Below are 17,766 nucleotides of genomic sequence, written 5' to 3'. Positions count from 1 at the left end.
GTGACACGCGCAAGCTCAAGCTCTGGCGCGCGCCACGGTTGGTGGATTCGGGCTTCCCGGGAGACGCTAAACCCGTGCTCAAACTGTAGACAGCCCAAGGGCGGCAGTGTGCGCATGCCCAGGCGCTGGGGGCTTGTTGAGATGGGCGGATTCAGGCTTCTTGGGGAACTAGGTGCGCTTGCCCAGGCTCCGCGGCAGACTGCGCATGCCCAGGCTGTGAAGCGACGCCCCGCGGCAGTTGAGGAGCTGTGTGTTAGCTGCGGCGGGTGGTATGAGATGCTGCTGTTAATGCTGGTGGCGGCGACTACCTTGCGGCTCTGCCCGCTAGCCAGAGCTCAGCCGCTGTGCCGGTGGGGCCGCCCTCCCGGGTCTGGGGTGCTGCCAGGGGTCGGGGAGGGGGCAGGCTCATCCCTGCGCGGAATCCAGGAAAGATGCTCCGCTCCCCAACCTTATTGAGGCTTCCCAGTTTACTCCTCTAGGAAGCAAACTTGAAACCCACCCTTTCTCTCACCCCACCGCCTCCAGCTCATCACCAAGTCCTCCCATTGCCACTTCAAGACTTTGGCCCAATTCCGATGCCTTCAAGCGACCTCCACCGCCATCACACTAGGCTGTGCCCTCCTGTCCATCCTGGCAGCCAGAGGTGTTGTTTATAAACGAATCTGATCTCGTCATTCCCCTTCCCTGTGGCACCCGGAATAAAACCCAATTTCCTCGCGCCGTATCTGGCGCAGGGTTCCTCGGCGGCGCTGCTGACATTTAGGGCCTGATCATTCTCTGGGGTGGGACCGTCCTGTACATTGTAGGATACTGAGCAGCATCCTTGGCCTCCACCCACTCGATGCCATTAGTACTTCTTTCCCCAGACTTGACCGTCAATCACATGTCTCTAGACGTTACCAAGGGTCCCCTAGGGATGTGACAACCACTGATGTGGCCCCTGCCCGCCCCCGAGTCACTGCTCCCAGCCACCGGTCCTTTGAACTTGCCAAACTCGCGAACGGGGGAGACGTGGTGCCTGCTTCTCCCTCTGCCTGGAACGCTTTGCGTCCAGATTTTCTCCATGACTTCTTCTTGATTATTCAGATGCTGACAAACAGCGCACTTCCTCATCTAAAGACCCTCTCCTCCCTATAGCTGCTTTTTCCTATCAATCACTAAATTCTGTTAGTCGTCGCAAATTTTTTCTCGTCTGTTGCTGTCACTAGGCTGTTAGCTCCATGAGGGTATAGAGTGTTTTCTGTTATTCACTGCTTGCCCAGAACATTTTTGGATTTCAGTAAATGTTAGATTAGTAAATACTGCACATGCGGTGCCGTGGGCACGGGACAGATGCTAAAGCCCAGTTCCCACCCTCTCAGGGAACTCCTGCCTGGAATGAGCTGTCACATTCAGCAGGGCCCTGTTTGCTGAAGAAATAGAGAGTGCATTTCTGGTGCATGGCCTCATTTGATCTTTACAACGAGTTTCACGGCGAAGTGATTCCTTACCCTTATTTTATAGACATGAAAACAGACCCAGCGAAATTAACGATACACTTGCCTTTAATAAGGGAGTGGGGAGTAGGACTTTCCAGCAAGATTTACTAGCAGGATGTGTCTCAAAGTCGGCAAAGATTGGTCACATCCAATTCTCCCGTTTCCCCACACTGGTTCTCAGAGAGTGGTCCTGGACCAGCAGCGTCAGCATTACCCGGGAATTTGTTAGAACTGCAGTTCCCTGGATCTGCTGAACCAAAGACTCAGCAGTGTGGCCCAAAAATCTACAGTCTATCAGGCACCCACACACACACCAGGCGCTTCTGACTCACATCCAAGATTGAAACCTGCTGTAAACTGGAGGAACATTCTCCCAGCTACCAACACCTCCCCACCCCGCAGACAAAAAACAAAATCTGGCAGTAGGCACTCCTCATTTGCCTAATCTGGGGTCTGCAAATGAGCCTTAATGAGCTCTCAGGAACCACATCTCCATTTTTGCATATACATATGTCTGTTTCTAGGAGAGGAGGGTCCACTGTTTCAACAGATTTTGCAGGGGCTCCCATAACCCTAAAAGCTTCAAGAACAGGTACTGCACCGTTAACCCAGAGGCAACCTGGTAGGAGTCATGCCGACTGTTTCATAAACATTGACAGATGTTTTCTTATCTCTTACCTCTAGTATTCGTACGGTGAGGACAGGAAAGGTGTTTCACGTCAGAGAGCAAATTCAAGGGGTATGTGGCTCCACAATTAACATTCATTCTTCACTTTTGTCTAACCGCTGGATCAGAACTAATATTTCCTAGTATTTCTTGGGTGCCAGCGTTGTGTCCGGCATAGAACATTACTTCTTCTAATCCTTACCATTGCCTTTTGAAATAGGCGTTAACCTTTCGCATGTCACTAAAAAGCTAATTGAGAGAAGTCAAACAAAGCCTGAACAAAGACAAGAGCTGCAGCTAGGTTTAGAACTCAGATCACCTGAGTTTTTATCCAGCGTTCTATCCGATAGGACTTTTTAAATGCAGAGTGGCATAGGAAGCAAACTTACTTTGTTTACATGACACAGTGCAGCAGGAAACTTCCTTTCACCTGCATGTGCCTAAAAGGCATGAAGAAAAAAATATTTTGTCAGCTCAAATGTTTTTCCTATTGACATTGTGTTATTTCAGAAGTGGTGTCAGCATTGCTAAATAATCAAGTGACTGGTTTCTAACTTTTTTTTTTTGGCCTCTGGCCTCTCAAATAATAAGTAATCTGTAAATAAGTAACATATACACAGAGGGGATGTGATATGAATCATTATCCTGTGAGTCTTTTTAAACTTTTTATTTTGTGGCACATATATACAATGGAATATTACTCAGCCATAAAAAGAAATGAAACTGAGTTATTTGTAATGAGGTGGATAGACCTGGAGTCTGTCATACAGAGTGAAGTAAGTCAGAAGGAGAAAAACTACAGTCCTGTGATACCTCACTTGCTGTCTGTCATCCATCCATTGTTGATTTCAGATCATAAGAGCATTAAAACACATTCCTCCTCCCAACTGCTTGGTAATCCAATCTAAGCAGAGGGCTTTAAAAGCTCAATAACAATAAACCCCCATTCATTTCACCTCAGTTAACTGGGAATCAACCAGAAGGCTGATAAGGGCTAGGCTGAAATTTACCTTTGCTTTGAAAAGGCTTTCTTCTTACAGAAATCTTACAGATTCATATATCACTCATGAATATAGATGCAAAAATTCTCAACAAAATACTAGCAAATACAGGGAGATCACCTCTGTGCTTTGTGACCATGAGAGGGGTGGGATAGGGAGGGTGGGAGGGAGGGAGACGCAAGAGGGAAGAGATATGGGAACATATGTATATGTATAACTGATTCACTTTGTTGTAAAGGAGAGACTAACACACTATTGTAAAACAGTTATACTCCAATAAAGATGTTAAAAAATAAATAAATAAAAATAAATGTAAGTCTAAATCTAAAAAAAAAAAACAAAAAAACTTTTTATTTTGACATAATTATAGATTCACAGCACGCTGCAAAACAGTGCCGAGATGTCCCAGGTCCCTCTCACCCAGCTTCCCCCATTGGTGACCTCTGACAGAACCAGAGGATAATATCAAAAGAGGAAAATGGGCTTCCCTGGTGGTACAGTGGTTAAGAATCTGCCTGCCAAGGCAGTCTGGTCCAGGAAGATCCCCCATGCTGTGGAGCAACAAGCCCATGTGCCAGCAACTACTGAGCCTGCGCTCTAGAGCCCATGAGACACAGCTACTAAGCCCGCGTGCCACAACTACTGAAGCCGGTGCGCCTGGAGCCGGTGCTCCACAACAAGAAAAGCCACGGCAATGAGAAGCTCATTCACTGAAATGAAGAGTAGCCCCCGCTCACCACAACTAGAGAAAGCCTGCACGCAGGAACAAAGACCCAATGCAGCCAAAAATAAAATTAATTAAGTAATTATTTTTAAAAAAAGAGGAAAATGACATAGATGCCGTCCACCTGCCTAATTCAGATTTCACCTTTACACTTTCAGTGTTGCACGTTAGGAAACTGTTTTCATCAGGTGTTTATTAACATTGATAGGATTAAGATTTTGTGACTCTCTCTCTAGGACCGCCTGTATTCTTCATCTGGGACAACTCGCTTGATGAAGCATCCTTGCAAGAAAAACATAGCCCTGTATCTAGGGTAAGATATTGCTACTTTTTAAAATTATTATTAAAACATTACATTTGCCCTCATTCTTCGATTCCACAAACATTAAAAGAGACGGTTCTGTCCTGTGTTGCTAGATGCTGGCCTACAGGGAGTCCACAGCTGGGGTAGAGTTAGGGAAAGAGAGGTGAAGAGACACACAAGTAGCTAAAATAATTACGTGTAGCTTGTCACAGATGCTTGACATAAGGCAGTTATGAATGGTGCCATTCACAGTAGCAACAAAAACTTTATTTTTAAATATCTATTTATTTATTTTTTGGCTGCATCAGGTCTTAGTTGTGGCACATGGGCTCTTCATTGTGGTGTGCGGGCTTCTCTCTAGTTGTGGCACATGGGCTCTCTAGTTGTGGCATGTGGGCTCTCGAGTTGTGGCACGTAGGCTTAGTTTCTCCACAGCGGGTGGAATCTTAGTTCCCGACCAGGGATCGAACCAGTGTCCCTGCACTGCAAGACGGATTCTTAACCACTGGACCACCAAGGAAGTCCCAAAAACTTTAAAATGCATAGGAATTAACTCAGTAACTCCTGTCTGCATCAAACCATAAAATTCTTCTGGAGGGGGTGAGAGAAGGAGATCTGGATAAGGAAGCAATATACCATGTTCAAGGATGGCCTTTTGCTTCTTAAAAGTTCCCTGCATAAGGGAACATACTGTTTCTTTTTTACATACACATTCCTGGTCTGAAAGCCTTTACTTTAGTGGGATCAGAATGAAATAAAGGACAAAACTGAAGGTAGCCCTGAGCAAAACAAGCTGTCACTTAATGTACATTTTATATAATTTTATTTTTGACATGGTCACACTTTTCAAATAATGTTATTTCAAGAAGTCAAATATCCAGGCTATAGAGGATTACTCACACAAAAATAGATGATCGGGGCTTCCCTGGTGGTGCAGTGGTTGAGAATCTGCCTGCTAATGCAGGGGACACGGGTTCGAGCCCTGGTCTGGGAGGATCCCACATGCCGTGGAGCAACTGGGCCCGTGAGCCACAACTACTGAGCCTGCGCGTCTGGAGCCTGTGCTCTGCAACAAGAGAGGCCGCGACAGTGAGAGGCCCGCGCACCGCGATGAAGAGTGGCCCCCGCTTGCCATAACTGGAGAAAGCCCTGGCACAGAAACGGAGACCCAACACAGCAAAAATAAATTAATTAATTAATAAACTCCTACCCCCAACATCAAAAATAAATAAATAAATAGATGATAGATAGATAGATAGATAGAGGCAAAATGGTTCCTTGTTAAGAAAAGAATTTCATTTGAATAGAACATTTTTAGAATGCCTACCATTGTCTTTTTTCTTTTCTTGTGTGAAATTGTCCTAATTGAACCCTTTTATTGTTTATTTCAGAAGACAAGTTTTTCTCACGAAGAATAGCTTTGAGAGTAGTCTCCTTCCATTTTCCATCCCTACGTCAATGCAGGTAATTATTTTGCTGAACGATCTGAGGGATGCTTGAAATAAGTAATACTTAGGGTTAGATATAGTTCAGAAAACACCACGCCAGTCTGTTTTTGTTAGTTTGGGGGCTTATTTTACGATGTACCTCTTAAAGACATTGAGAGCAATTTCTAAGCCAAAAGAAGGCTTGATTCTATTCTGCCCTTACTACCAAAACAGGTGGTTTTTTTCCCCCCTGAAAAAAGAACCAGAATTCTTGCAAGAGCTCCTTATAATTGGTTGTGTGATAGATTACATACACTGATTTCAGGGCCTCCCCAAACTGCCCTCAACCAAAACAGAAAAACCTGTACCCTCTCAGGAACTATCTTGAGAAATTTGACAGTTAGTACCTATGCTCCAGAAGGTTCCGCCATCTGCTAAAATACCAGTTTCTCTCATAAGTGACACATTTATCAGTTATGCTTATCATTCATCATCTGTGCTGTAGCCTTTATCCTCAGAGAAGATTTTTTTAAAATATTTATTTATGTAGGCTGTGCTGGGTCTTAGTTGCAGCACTTGGGATCTTCGTTGCGCCATGCAGATTTCTTAGTTGTGGCATGCAGGATCTAGTTCCCCGACCAGGGATCGAACCCGGGCCCCCTGCATTGGGAGCATGGAGTCTTTGCCAGTGGACCACCAGGGAAGTGCCTATCCTCAGAGAAGGTTTTGAGCCAGGAGAAGGAGATGGAGCGAATTTAGCTATCCGAGGGCACCAAACACCAATTTCGACCTCCCAGTTTTGCTTTCAGCTAATCCCCAAGATACATAGTTGCCAATATCTAGGACCCAAAGAACTCTTGCTGGAATGAATGTTCCATGGATGCGTGTCTAGAAGTACTGCTTTCTGAATCGATGTCCGAAGAGATGTACATACTGATATCGTATATGTCATTATTCTTAGGTTGGCATACCAGAAGTAACATCAGCACATTTTGCTGGTTCAGTATTGCTGTTAGTAGTGAATCGAAAAGTCTATGTTTATGATTATGAAGCCAATTCCTGGAATGCATCTACAGGTATGCGTATTTTGTATTTTTTAATCTTGTTTGCATTTGACCAACATCAGAGAAAAGGCTCAGAAGTACAGACGATGCAGCTACTCGGATGTCAGCCCCTGGACATTTTTTAAAAATATTTATTTATTTATTTGGCTGTGTCAGGTCTTAGTTGCAGCACGTGGGATCTTTGTTGCCGCGTGTGGGATCTTCATTGAGGCGAGTGGGATCTTTAGTTGCTGGCACGCAGGATCTTTTAGTTGCGGCATGCGAACTCTTAGTTGCAGCATGTGGGCTCTTAGTTGTGGCATGTGGGATCTAGTTCCCTGACCAGGGATCGAACCTGGGCCCCCTGCATTGGGAGCGTGGAGTCTTAGCCACTGGACCACCAGGGAAGTCCCAGCCCCTGGACATTACATTGTCTGTTTTTTTTTTTTTTCTGCTGCACCAAGTGGCTTGCAGGACCTTAATTCCCCAAGCAGGGATTGAACCTGGGCCCCGGCAGTGAAAGCGTTGAGTCCTAACCACTGGACCACCAGGGAATTCCCTACGTTGTCCTTTAAAATTCAATAAAAATTGGCCTGAACCCCCATCCCACAGGGTGGGGACTGAGTGTTTCCATCGAGGATCGTGGTAAACACAGCATGAGTGGGCCACAGAGAATGGATAACCCAAGTAAAGCTGGGCTGCCTGGGAGCCAGTTGTTTTTTTGTTGTGTTTTTTTAAAAAAAATATTCATTTATTTATTTGGCTGAGCCAGGTTTTAGTTTGACATTCAGGATCTTTTAGTTGCGGCACATGGACTCTTAGTTGCAATGCAGGATCTAGTTCTCTGACCAGGGATCAAACCCCGGCCCTCTGCATTGGGAGCACAGAGTCTTAACTGCTGGACCATAAGGGAAGTCCCGGGGGGCCAGTCTTATAACCATCTCATCAACTGGTCATATCCAACCCAAACACGCATCTGCCTCCAAAACATCAGTTGACCTACTCTTTACAGATCTCCCCACCCACAGCTACACTGCCTAAAATCCCTCCCTCCTCTCCACCTTCCTCTTTCTTCCTCCAAAATTCACCCATGTTGGTGGGCTTTTCCCTCACGCCCCAATCCTCGCCCAGTGCCCCTCATGATCTTCCAGTTCAATTCTTTTCTCTCTCACAATTCAAGGCTCTTTTCCCTTTCTGCGGGGGGAGGGGCATACAATCCACATACAATTCACCATTTTAACCATTTTAAAGTGTACAGTTCAGTGGCATTTAGTACGTTCACAGTGTTGTGCAAAAGTCACCACTGTTGAGTACCAGAACATTTTCATCCCCCCAAAAAGAAACCCCGTCCTCATTCACAGTCACTCCCCCTCCCCCTCCCCCAGCCCCTGGCAACCACTCACCCACTCTCCATCTTTGTGGATTTGCCTGTTCTGGATGTTTCATATAAATGGAATCACACAACATGTGGCCTTTGTCATCTGGGTTCTCTCACTGAGCATCACGTTTCTGAGGTTCATCCATGTCATAGTATGTATTAGGAGGTCATTCCTTCTTATGGCTGAGTAATACTCCATTGTATGGATTGACCACTTCTGTGTATCCATTCATCATCTGGTGGACATTGAGGTCGTTTCCCCCTTTTGGCCATGGTGAATAGTGCCACTGTGAACATCTGTGTACAAGTTTTTGTGTGGATACATGTTTTCAATTCTCCTGGGTAGATACCTAGGAGTGGAATTGCTGGGTCAGATGGAAACTCTATATTTAACTTATGAAGGAACCATCAGGGCTTCTTGTAACATAAGTCAGTCTACTGTCTGTCCTTCCTCTTCTCTCCATCAATTTGTTTAATAGCATCCCAACAGCTAACTCCCCATCCTCCTCCCCAGCCCTGCACCCACAATTCTACTTTGTCTCTATGAATGTGTCTCCTCTAGGCACCTCAAACGAGTGGTATCATACAGTATTGGGGTCATACTTCACTGAGCATAATGTCCTCAAGGTTCATCCATGTTGTAACGTGTGTCAGAATTTCCTTCCTTTTGGGGACTTCCCTGATGGCTCAGTGGTTAAGAATCTGCCTGCCAATGCAGGGGACATGGGTTCAATCCCTGATCCGGGAAGATCCCACATGCCGTGGAGCAACTAAGCCTATGTGCCACAACTACTGAGCCTGCGCTCTAAAGCCCATGCTCTGCAACAAGAGAAGCCACTGCTATGAGAAGCCCACACACCGCAACGAAGAGTAGCCCCTGCCCGCCACAACTAGAGAAAGCCCGCGCACAGCAACCAACGCAGCCAAAAATAAATAAAATAAAATAAATAATTTATATATAAAAAAGAATTTCCTTCCTTTTTAATGCTGAATAGTATTCTATTGTATGAATGGACCACATTTTCGTATCCATTTATCTGTCAGTGGGCACTCGGCTGCTTCCATGTTTTAGCTATTGTGAATAATGCCAGTTTGAACACGTGTATACAGATGTCTCCTTGAGTCCCTGCTGTTAATTTTTGGTGGGTGTGTAGCCAGAAGTGGAATTGCTGGATCATATTTTCCATTTTGTGAGGAACCTCCACACTGTTTTCCACACTGCCTGAACCATTTTACATTCCCACCACCAGTGCACAAGGGTTCCAATTTTTTTACATTGTCACTGAAGCTTGTTTTCCGTTTCTGGCATAGTAGCCAGCCTAATGGGTGGGGGACAGTATCTCACTGTGGTTTTGCTTTGCATTTCCCTAATGATTAGTGATGTTGAGCATCTTTTCATGTGCTTGTTGGCCACGTGTGTATTTTCTTTGGAGCAGAAGCTTCTCCTTTTAAAACAGAATCAAAGAATGCCTTGCTAAGAGAAGGGCACCCTTCCTGCAATTTTGGCAGAGTCCTAAAAGAGTTTCTGCCAAACCAGTGGGTTTTTTTTTTTTTTAATATATTTTTCCCCCGCCCTGCATGGCTTGTGTGCTCTTTTCTTTTTTTTAAGTTTTATCTTTTCTCTCTCTCTCTTTCTTTAAAAATTTTATTTATTTATTATTTATTTTTGGCTGCATTGGGTCTTCGTTGCTGTGCACGGACTTTCTCTAGTTGCAGCGAGCGGGGGCTACTCTTCATTGCAGTGCGTGGGCTTCTCATCGCGGTGGCTTCTCTTGTTGCGGAGCACGGGCTCTAGAGAGCAGGCTCAGTAGTTGTGGCGCAGGGACTTAGTTGCTCCGCGGCATGTGGGATCTTCCTGGACCAGTGATCCAACCCGTGTCCCCTGCATTGGCAGGCAGATTCCTAACCACTGCACCACCAAGGAAGACCCCAAACCAGTGGTTCTTAACCAGGGACAATTATGCCCCTCACCCGCCAGATGACACTTGGCAATGTCTGAAGACATTTTTGGTTGTCAAGACTAGAGGAGAAGGACTTCCCTGGCGGTCCAGTGGGTAAGACTCCAAGCTCCCAATGCAGGGGGCTCAGGTTCGATCCCGGTCGGGGAACTAGAGCCCACATGCATGCCACAACTAAAAGAGTTCACATGCTGCACCCGAGAGTTTGCATGCCACAACTAAGATCCCTCATGCCGCAACTAAGACCTGGCAGAGCCCAAATAAATATTCTATTTGGAAAAAAAAAAAGACTCCGTTCTCTCACTGCAGGGGCCACGGGTTCAATCCCTAGTCAGGAACTAAGATCCTACATGCCATAAATTAAAAAAAATTATTTTAATTAAAAAAAAAGGATGCTTTGTGATCTAAAGCTTAAGAAAACCTTAAAAAAAAAGACTGGAGTAGAGTTCCACTGGTTAAATAAATCATTATATAACTAATTTAATAAGTTAAATAAGTCAGTAGAAGCAGGGCTGCTGCAAAACATCCTACAGTGCCCAGGAGCCCCATCAGTTGAGAAAAATCTGGCCCCAGATGTCAGTGTGGAGGGTGAGAAGCCCTGCTCTAACCTTCTCTCTGAACATTCAGGGAACTCAGAGAGCATTTCAATTCCCTTTTCCTTTCAGGTGTAGAACACCCTGTTTCACATATTTCTGGTGACAACTGTTGTTACAGTGGAAATTCCTTTTGCATGGTGAGTACCATGTGTTGTATCTCATTTTTCACTCTGCTGTGAGCTAATTATGAATGGAGATAAAGAAAGTGTAGGGACTTCCCTGGCGGTCCAGCGGTTAGGACTCCATGCTTCCACTGCACGGGGCACGGGTTTGATCCCTGGTCAGGGAACTAAGATCCCGCATGCCACGCAGTGCAGCCAAAAATCCAACCCGTGTCCCCTGCATTGGCAGGCAGATTCCTAACCACTGCACCACCAAGGAAGACCCCAAACCAGTGGTTCTTAACCAGGGACAATTATGCCCCTCACCCGCCAGATGACACTTGGCAATGTCTGAAGACATTTTTGGTTGTCAAGACTAGAGGAGAAGGACTTCCCTGGCGGTCCAGTGGGTAAGACTCCAAGCTCCCAATGCAGGGGGCTCAGGTTCGATCCCGGTCGGGGAACTAGAGCCCACATGCATGCCACAACTAAAAGAGTTCACATGCTGCACCCGAGAGTTTGCATGCCACAACTAAGATCCCTCATGCCGCAACTAAGACCTGGCAGAGCCCAAATAAATATTCTATTTGGAAAAAAAAAAAGACTCCGTTCTCTCACTGCAGGGGCCACGGGTTCAATCCCTAGTCAGGAACTAAGATCCTACATGCCATAAATTAAAAAAAATTATTTTAATTAAAAAAAAAGGATGCTTTGTGATCTAAAGCTTAAGAAAACCTTAAAAAAAAAGACTGGAGTAGAGTTCCACTGGTTAAATAAATCATTATATAACTAATTTAATAAGTTAAATAAGTCAGTAGAAGCAGGGCTGCTGCAAAACATCCTACAGTGCCCAGGAGCCCCGTCAATTGAGAAAAATCTGGCCCCAGATGTCAGTGTGGAGGGTGAGAAGCCCTGCTCTAACCTTCTCTCTGAACATTCAGGGAACTCAGAGAGCATTTCAATTCCCTTTTCCTTTCAGGTGTAGAACACCCTGTTTCACATATTTCTGGTGACAACTGTTGTTACAGTGGAAATTCCTTTTGCATGGTGAGTACCATGTGTTGTATCTCATTTTTCACTCTGCTGTGAGCTAATTATGAATGGAGATAAAGAAAGTGTAGGGACTTCCCTGGCGGTCCAGCGGTTAGGACTCCATGCTTCCACTGCACGGGGCACGGGTTTGATCCCTGGTCAGGGAACTAAGATCCCGCATGCCACGCAGTGCAGCCAAAAAAAAAAAAAAAAAAAGACAGTGTAAGCCTTGAGGGCTGGGACAGTGATGGACTCAGGACTCAGGCCATGCTGTCTCCCAGAGTTCAGAAGAGGACTGCGAGCCCGTGGGAGGGCTCTGGAGCTCCTCGGATCATTTGGCTGACACACTGCGAATATATCCATCTATCTTCTTTTTTTAAAACCTGTTATTTTGAAATCATTATAGATGTACAGGAAGTTGAAAAAATAGTACAGAGTCCCATGTTTCCCTCACCCAGTTTCCCCCAGTGGTTACATCTTACGTAACTATAGTGATACAAACAGGAAATTGACATGGCTACAACTGCGCAAAGTCAGAGAACCGCTATTGCCATCAAAACACGGAACTGTTTCCTGGCCCCCAAAACTCTCCATACCTCTGTGCCCTGCCCTAACCCCTGGCAACCACTAACGTGTTCTCCATCTCTCTAATTTTATCATATCAAGAATGTTGTATAAATGGGATCATTCAATATGAAACCTTTGGGCACTAGCTTTTCTCAGCAAAATTCTCAGGAGACTCCTCCGATTTGTCGCGTATATGTCTAGTCTGTTCTTTTCCACAGTGGTGGGTGTACCAGAATTGGGTTGTTTCCATTTTTGGGGCTGGTGCAAATAAAGCCACTATAAATGTTCATGTACAGGTTTTTGTGTGGACATAAGTTTTCATTTCTCTGGGATAAATGCCCAGGCATGTAATCACTGGCATCTGTCCTCCCTGCTTTTTAAATTGAGATGTAACTGACATACCACACTGTGTAAATTTAAGGTGTACAGTGTGTTCATTTGCTACATTTACATGTTGCAGTATGATTACCATCCTGTCATGTCACAAAATTATCATTGCTTTTCTGTTGTGGCAACAAGATCTAGTTTCTTAGGAACTTTGAAGTTTCTAATACGGTATTGCTGTCTGTGGTCACTATGCTGTGCATTAGACCTCCAGAACTGATTTATCTGTTTAAAGAACATCTCTCCAGCCGCCCCTCGGCAGGCGGACGCGCAACCACTGCGCCACCAGGGAAGCCCCAAGCTTGTTTTATTTTTTTTTTATTTTTTTTTTTTGTGGTATCTCCTTTTAAAGAGACTGTTTTATGTGTGTGTTCTTCCAGGATATAAGTAACTCAGTTTTTGCTTACTTGCATGGAGATCAGATATCTCAGGCCAATATCTATTTCTCAAATACCCGGGGATACAGATTTCAGAAGTATTCCCAGGAAAGACAGGTATGTTCAATTTGGTAAGAAAATGAACAAACAGAAAAATGTGTCCTGTGGGATAGGAGTAATTAGCTGTCCGCGATGAGCAAGGACTTTTCTCTCCGGAAGAGTCCAGCCGGATGGGAGGGTAGGGAAGAACTGCAGGACAGAGCAGCTGGCTAGGGAGATGAGGAAGTTAGGAAAGGAGACAGCACGGTTCATGGAAAAAGCTGGGGCCATGGCTCACGGGCCCAGCCGCTCCGCGGCATGTGGGATCCTCCCAGACCGGGGCGCGAACCCGGTTCCCCTGCATCGGCAGGCGGACGCGCAACCACTGTGCCACCAGGGAAGCCCCAAGCTTGTTTTATTTATTTATTTTTTTTTTATTTTTTGTGGTATCTCCTTTTAAAGAGACTGTTTTATGTGTGTGTTCTTCCAGGATATAAGTAACTCAGTTTTTGCTTACTTGCATGGAGATCAGATATCTCAGGCCAATATCTATTTCTCAAATACCCGGGGATACAGATTTCAGAAGTATTCCCAGGAAAGACAGGTATGTTCAATTTGGTAAGAAAATGAACAAACAGAAAAATGTGTCCTGTGGGATAGGAGTAATTAGCTGTCCGCGATGAGCAAGGACTTTTCTCTCCGGAAGAGTCCAGCCGGATGGGAGGGTAGGGAAGAACTGCAGGACAGAGCAGCTGGCTAGGGAGATGAGGAAGTTAGGAAAGGAGACAGCACGGTTCATGGAAAAAGCTGGTGCCATAATAAAGGCTGCACATGGATTGCGACACCAGGTACCACCAGCATCCCCATTTTACAGATGAGAGAACTGGACCGGGTTGAGCATGTGTCCCCCCAAAATTCATGTCCACCCTGAAACCTCTGAATGTCACCTTCCTTGGAAATAGGATTTTTGTAGATGTAATTAGTTAAAATGAGGTTATCCTGGATTAGGGCTTAGTAAACTCAATTGCTACCCCAAGACCATACCTCCAAATACCATCATTTTGGGGGTGCTATGGTCTGAATGTTTGTGTCCCCCCGAAATTCATATGTTGAAATCCTAATGCCTGATGTGATGTTTTAGGAGATGGGAGCCTTTGGGAGGTGCTTAGGTCATGAGGGTGGAGCCCTTAGGAATGAGATTAGTGCCCTTATAAAGGAGGGCACTGTTGTTATAAGCCTCCCAGTCTACGGTATTTTGTTATAGCAGCCCTAACAGACTAAGACATGCGGTTAGGGTTTCAACCTATGAATTGGGGGAGGACACTGTATGTAATAGAAATACTCCCACCCCGACACACACACACACACACACACACACAACCAAATAACAGAGGCTTAAATAAGATGGCGGTCTTTCTCTCTTACCGGTATTTTGTTATAGCAGCCCTAACAGACTAAGACATGCGGTTAGGGTTTCAACCTATGAATTGGGGGAGGACACCGTATGTAATAGAAATACTCCCACCCCGACACACACACACACACACACACACACACAACCAAATAACAGAGGCTTAAATAAGATGGCGGTCTTTCTCTCTTACCTGAAAGGTATCTGGAGGGAGCCAGCTGGGTTGCCATGGCAATCTGTCCCACTGTCCCTAGGTTGGGGTCCTTGGCCTCACGCTCCAACTTGCCTGCTCGTGGGCACTTTGCTGACCAGCCAAAGATGAGGAAGGAGGAACCCAGGCAGGAGTGAGGGACCCAGGCAGGCACCTCACAGTGCGGGTCACACCACCTCCTCTATCAGCCCAGGCAAAGCCGACTTCATTCAAAGTTCTGCCCTACATGCTACATTTTTACAGAGGGGAAATAGATCACAATATTGTTAAAAAAAAAAGACGTTCCTTCCTTTTAGCTTACTGGATAATCTAGAGTTAAATTTAGAATTAAGCACATGTTTATGACTTACTTATATTTTGTTTGTTTCGTAGGCAGAACTAGTCGGGTCCTTGGGCGGGATCTTCTACTTTTACTCCCTCTCACAGGTTGGGCTGCTTCTTGTTGACCAACGGAAGGTAAGTACCTTTTGGACTGGGAAGAACCACTTCCGTGACCCCTACCCCAAGCCAGGTTTTTGTGAAAACTCACACGCTTAGATTTTCATATCTGAAATCCATCTAGCTTTTCATTCACCTGTCCGTCCGTGTATCCATCCACCCACTCATTGACCCACCTACTCATCCATCCACATATCCATCCATCAATCTATCCATTCTTCCATTTATCTATTTATCCAACCACCCACCCATCCTTCCATCTACCTACCTACTCATCCATCCATCCATCCATCAACCTACTTATTCATGAATCCACCCATCCATCCATCCACCAACCCACCTACCCACCCATCTACTCATCCATTCACCCATCCATCCATCTATTCATCCTTCCTTATCTATTTATCCATCCACCTATCTACCCACCTACTTATCCATCCATCAACCTACTTATCCATCCATCCATCCACCCACCCATCCACACATCCATCCATTCATCCATCCACTCTCCCATTCATCCATCTACTCAACCATCCATCCACCCAGCTACCTATTCATCCATATACCCTTCCACCCACCCACACACCCACCATCCCTCTCTCCCCCGATTCATTAGCTCATTCAGGCATGCACTCAGCAATATTTAAGTAGGGTCTAGGAGGTGCTGGGCACTAAGGGATAAAATGCAAGGTGTGGTGCATGTGTCACTGGTGGCACCCAAGACCATTTTCAATGCCTCATGTCAACCCTTTTGTTAACGATTATTTTCACGTGGATTCAGAAAATCGGGACATGAAAACCGTGACTTCACAGGTATCATTTAGGATAAGACTAAGAAGAGGAATCAGTCCATGCAAAGTGCATTTGAAGAAAAAATATTAAGTCACGCAAAGATTAAAGTACAGTCAGTACCCTTGTGTTGCAAACTTTGTAAGCAAGGTGGTGCCACTCCGAAGTTTGGGGGAGACCCACGATCAGGAAGCTCCCAGAGGCTGAGCTGCTACCTGGTGGCTGAAAGCCCCGCCCTCTAATCACACGGTGGGCCCAGCCCCCCATCCAGAGTCCCCTCATGAGCACGCGCTGCCAAGGCGCCTTGTGAATGAGACACTCCCAGACTCTGGAAAGCCCAAGAATGTAGAGGTGGCTGAGGAGTCCGGCTCTGGTTACAACCTGTGCATGGTTTCCCAGGCCTGACCACAGGCAGTCACCAAGGCTTTACCTGGAGGGCATGGGGGCGGAGGCTGGGGGAGCTGCCCTCCCCACTCCGCACCTGGGGCACGATGCCCGGGCAGGCTCTGAAGGCGTTGCGGTCAAGGACTCCTGCCTCTGGTCAGGCAGGCTCTGCGCGTCTCTGCATTCCCAGCCCAGGCTTGGTCTTCAGACCTCTGACTCCTGAGGGAGGGAGGAAGGGGAAGCCCGGAGCCACTTCCCGGATCTCTGACTCCGTACTTTTCCGTTCCTGGCCCTTCCACGTCCCGAGGCCGAGGCCCTGGGTGGTTTTTTTTTTTTTTTGCTTGCTTGTTTGTTTGTTTTTGTTTTTTTGGCCACACCATGCGGCGTGCGAGATCTTAGTTCCCCATCCAGACCAGGGATCGAACCGTGCCCCCTGCAGTAGAAGCACGGATTCCTAACCACTGGACCGTCAGGGAAGTCCCTGCAGGCGCCTTTTGATTGGGGCTCCCCACACAGGGAAATGAACCCCACCCCTGCGCTGACCCAGGGGACCCTCCGCGGTTCCGTTGGGGAGGGACGGACGGGGGCCCTTGGCGTTTCCTCTGGCCTGGGCTCTTACCCCAGCGCGCTGAGCCATTAAAAGCGGAATGCACTCTAGTGTTTGGCTCATTGTCTTAATTGGCGACTCCGACCCCTGGCAGCTCAGCCGAGGTGCCTCTCAGGCTCCAGGGACCGGCTGGCAGCCAATCCATCGCTGAGCAGGCGTGGGCTGGGGCCTGCGGACTCATATTCACGGCCCCTTAGGGCTAGTGAGGATGGGTGGGTCTGGCCCCTGCGGCCGCAGTGGGGGCGGGGCGAGTCAAAGTCAGCAACCCGTGCACAGTCCACTCTCGCCCTGACCGCTAAGCTTCTCTCCTCGCCCCAGGAGGCACTTAGAAAGCAACCCACGGAACTCCCTGTGGTCCAGTGGTTAGGACTCGGCAGTTTCACTGCAGGGGCCACGTGTTCGATCCCTGGTGGGGGAACTAGGATCCCGCAAACCAAGTACACCTGCTGCAAACTCGGAGGCACTCGGCAAGCCATCCTGCGGAAAATCTCTCCCTCCGCCACGGTGCATCTTCTGGAAAACGGATGCCGGTGTCTCGGTGGGACTCACTTATGAACCAGTGTCAGCGTTGGTTTATTTTTTATATATGAATTTATTTTATTTATTTATTTATTTTGGCTACGTTGGGTCTTCGTTGCTGCACGCAGGTTTTCTCTAGTTGAAGAGAGCGGAGCTACTCTTCGTTGCGGTGTGCGGCCTTCTCATTGCGGTGGCTTCTCTTGTTGAGGAGCACGGGCTCTAGGCATGCAGGCAGGCTTCAGTAGTTGTGGCTCACGGCTCAGTAGTTGTGGTGCATGGGCTTAGTTGCTCCGTGGCATGTGGGATCTTCCCGGACCAGGGCTCGAACCCG

At 46.7% G+C, this 17,766-nt stretch overlaps 1 protein-coding gene across 1 annotated transcript in view; it reads left to right on the top strand.

The window, feature by feature from the left end:
* The first annotated feature begins 244 nt into the window (after window positions 1–244).
* LOC102993049 (cation channel sperm-associated auxiliary subunit delta) overlaps window positions 245–17,766 on the top strand; it is a 30,113-nt gene continuing 12,591 nt past the window's right edge. The window contains exons 1-8 of the mRNA XM_055081219.1: window positions 245–350; window positions 2,163–2,217; window positions 4,107–4,183; window positions 5,566–5,638; window positions 6,563–6,677; window positions 10,646–10,713; window positions 13,041–13,154; window positions 15,071–15,154. Coding sequence (XP_054937194.1) covers window positions 277–350; window positions 2,163–2,217; window positions 4,107–4,183; window positions 5,566–5,638; window positions 6,563–6,677; window positions 10,646–10,713; window positions 13,041–13,154; window positions 15,071–15,154 — 660 coding nt within the window. The 5' untranslated portion in view covers window positions 245–276. The remainder of the gene's footprint in view (window positions 351–2,162; window positions 2,218–4,106; window positions 4,184–5,565; window positions 5,639–6,562; window positions 6,678–10,645; window positions 10,714–13,040; window positions 13,155–15,070; window positions 15,155–17,766) is intronic.

Source organism: Physeter macrocephalus, chromosome 2, assembly GCF_002837175.3.
Source record: "Physeter macrocephalus isolate SW-GA chromosome 2, ASM283717v5, whole genome shotgun sequence".
Classification (NCBI taxonomy): domain Eukaryota; kingdom Metazoa; phylum Chordata; class Mammalia; order Artiodactyla; family Physeteridae; genus Physeter; species Physeter macrocephalus.
Note: the sequence above shows the minus strand (reverse complement) of the source record. Positions and strands in the feature narration are given on the sequence as shown.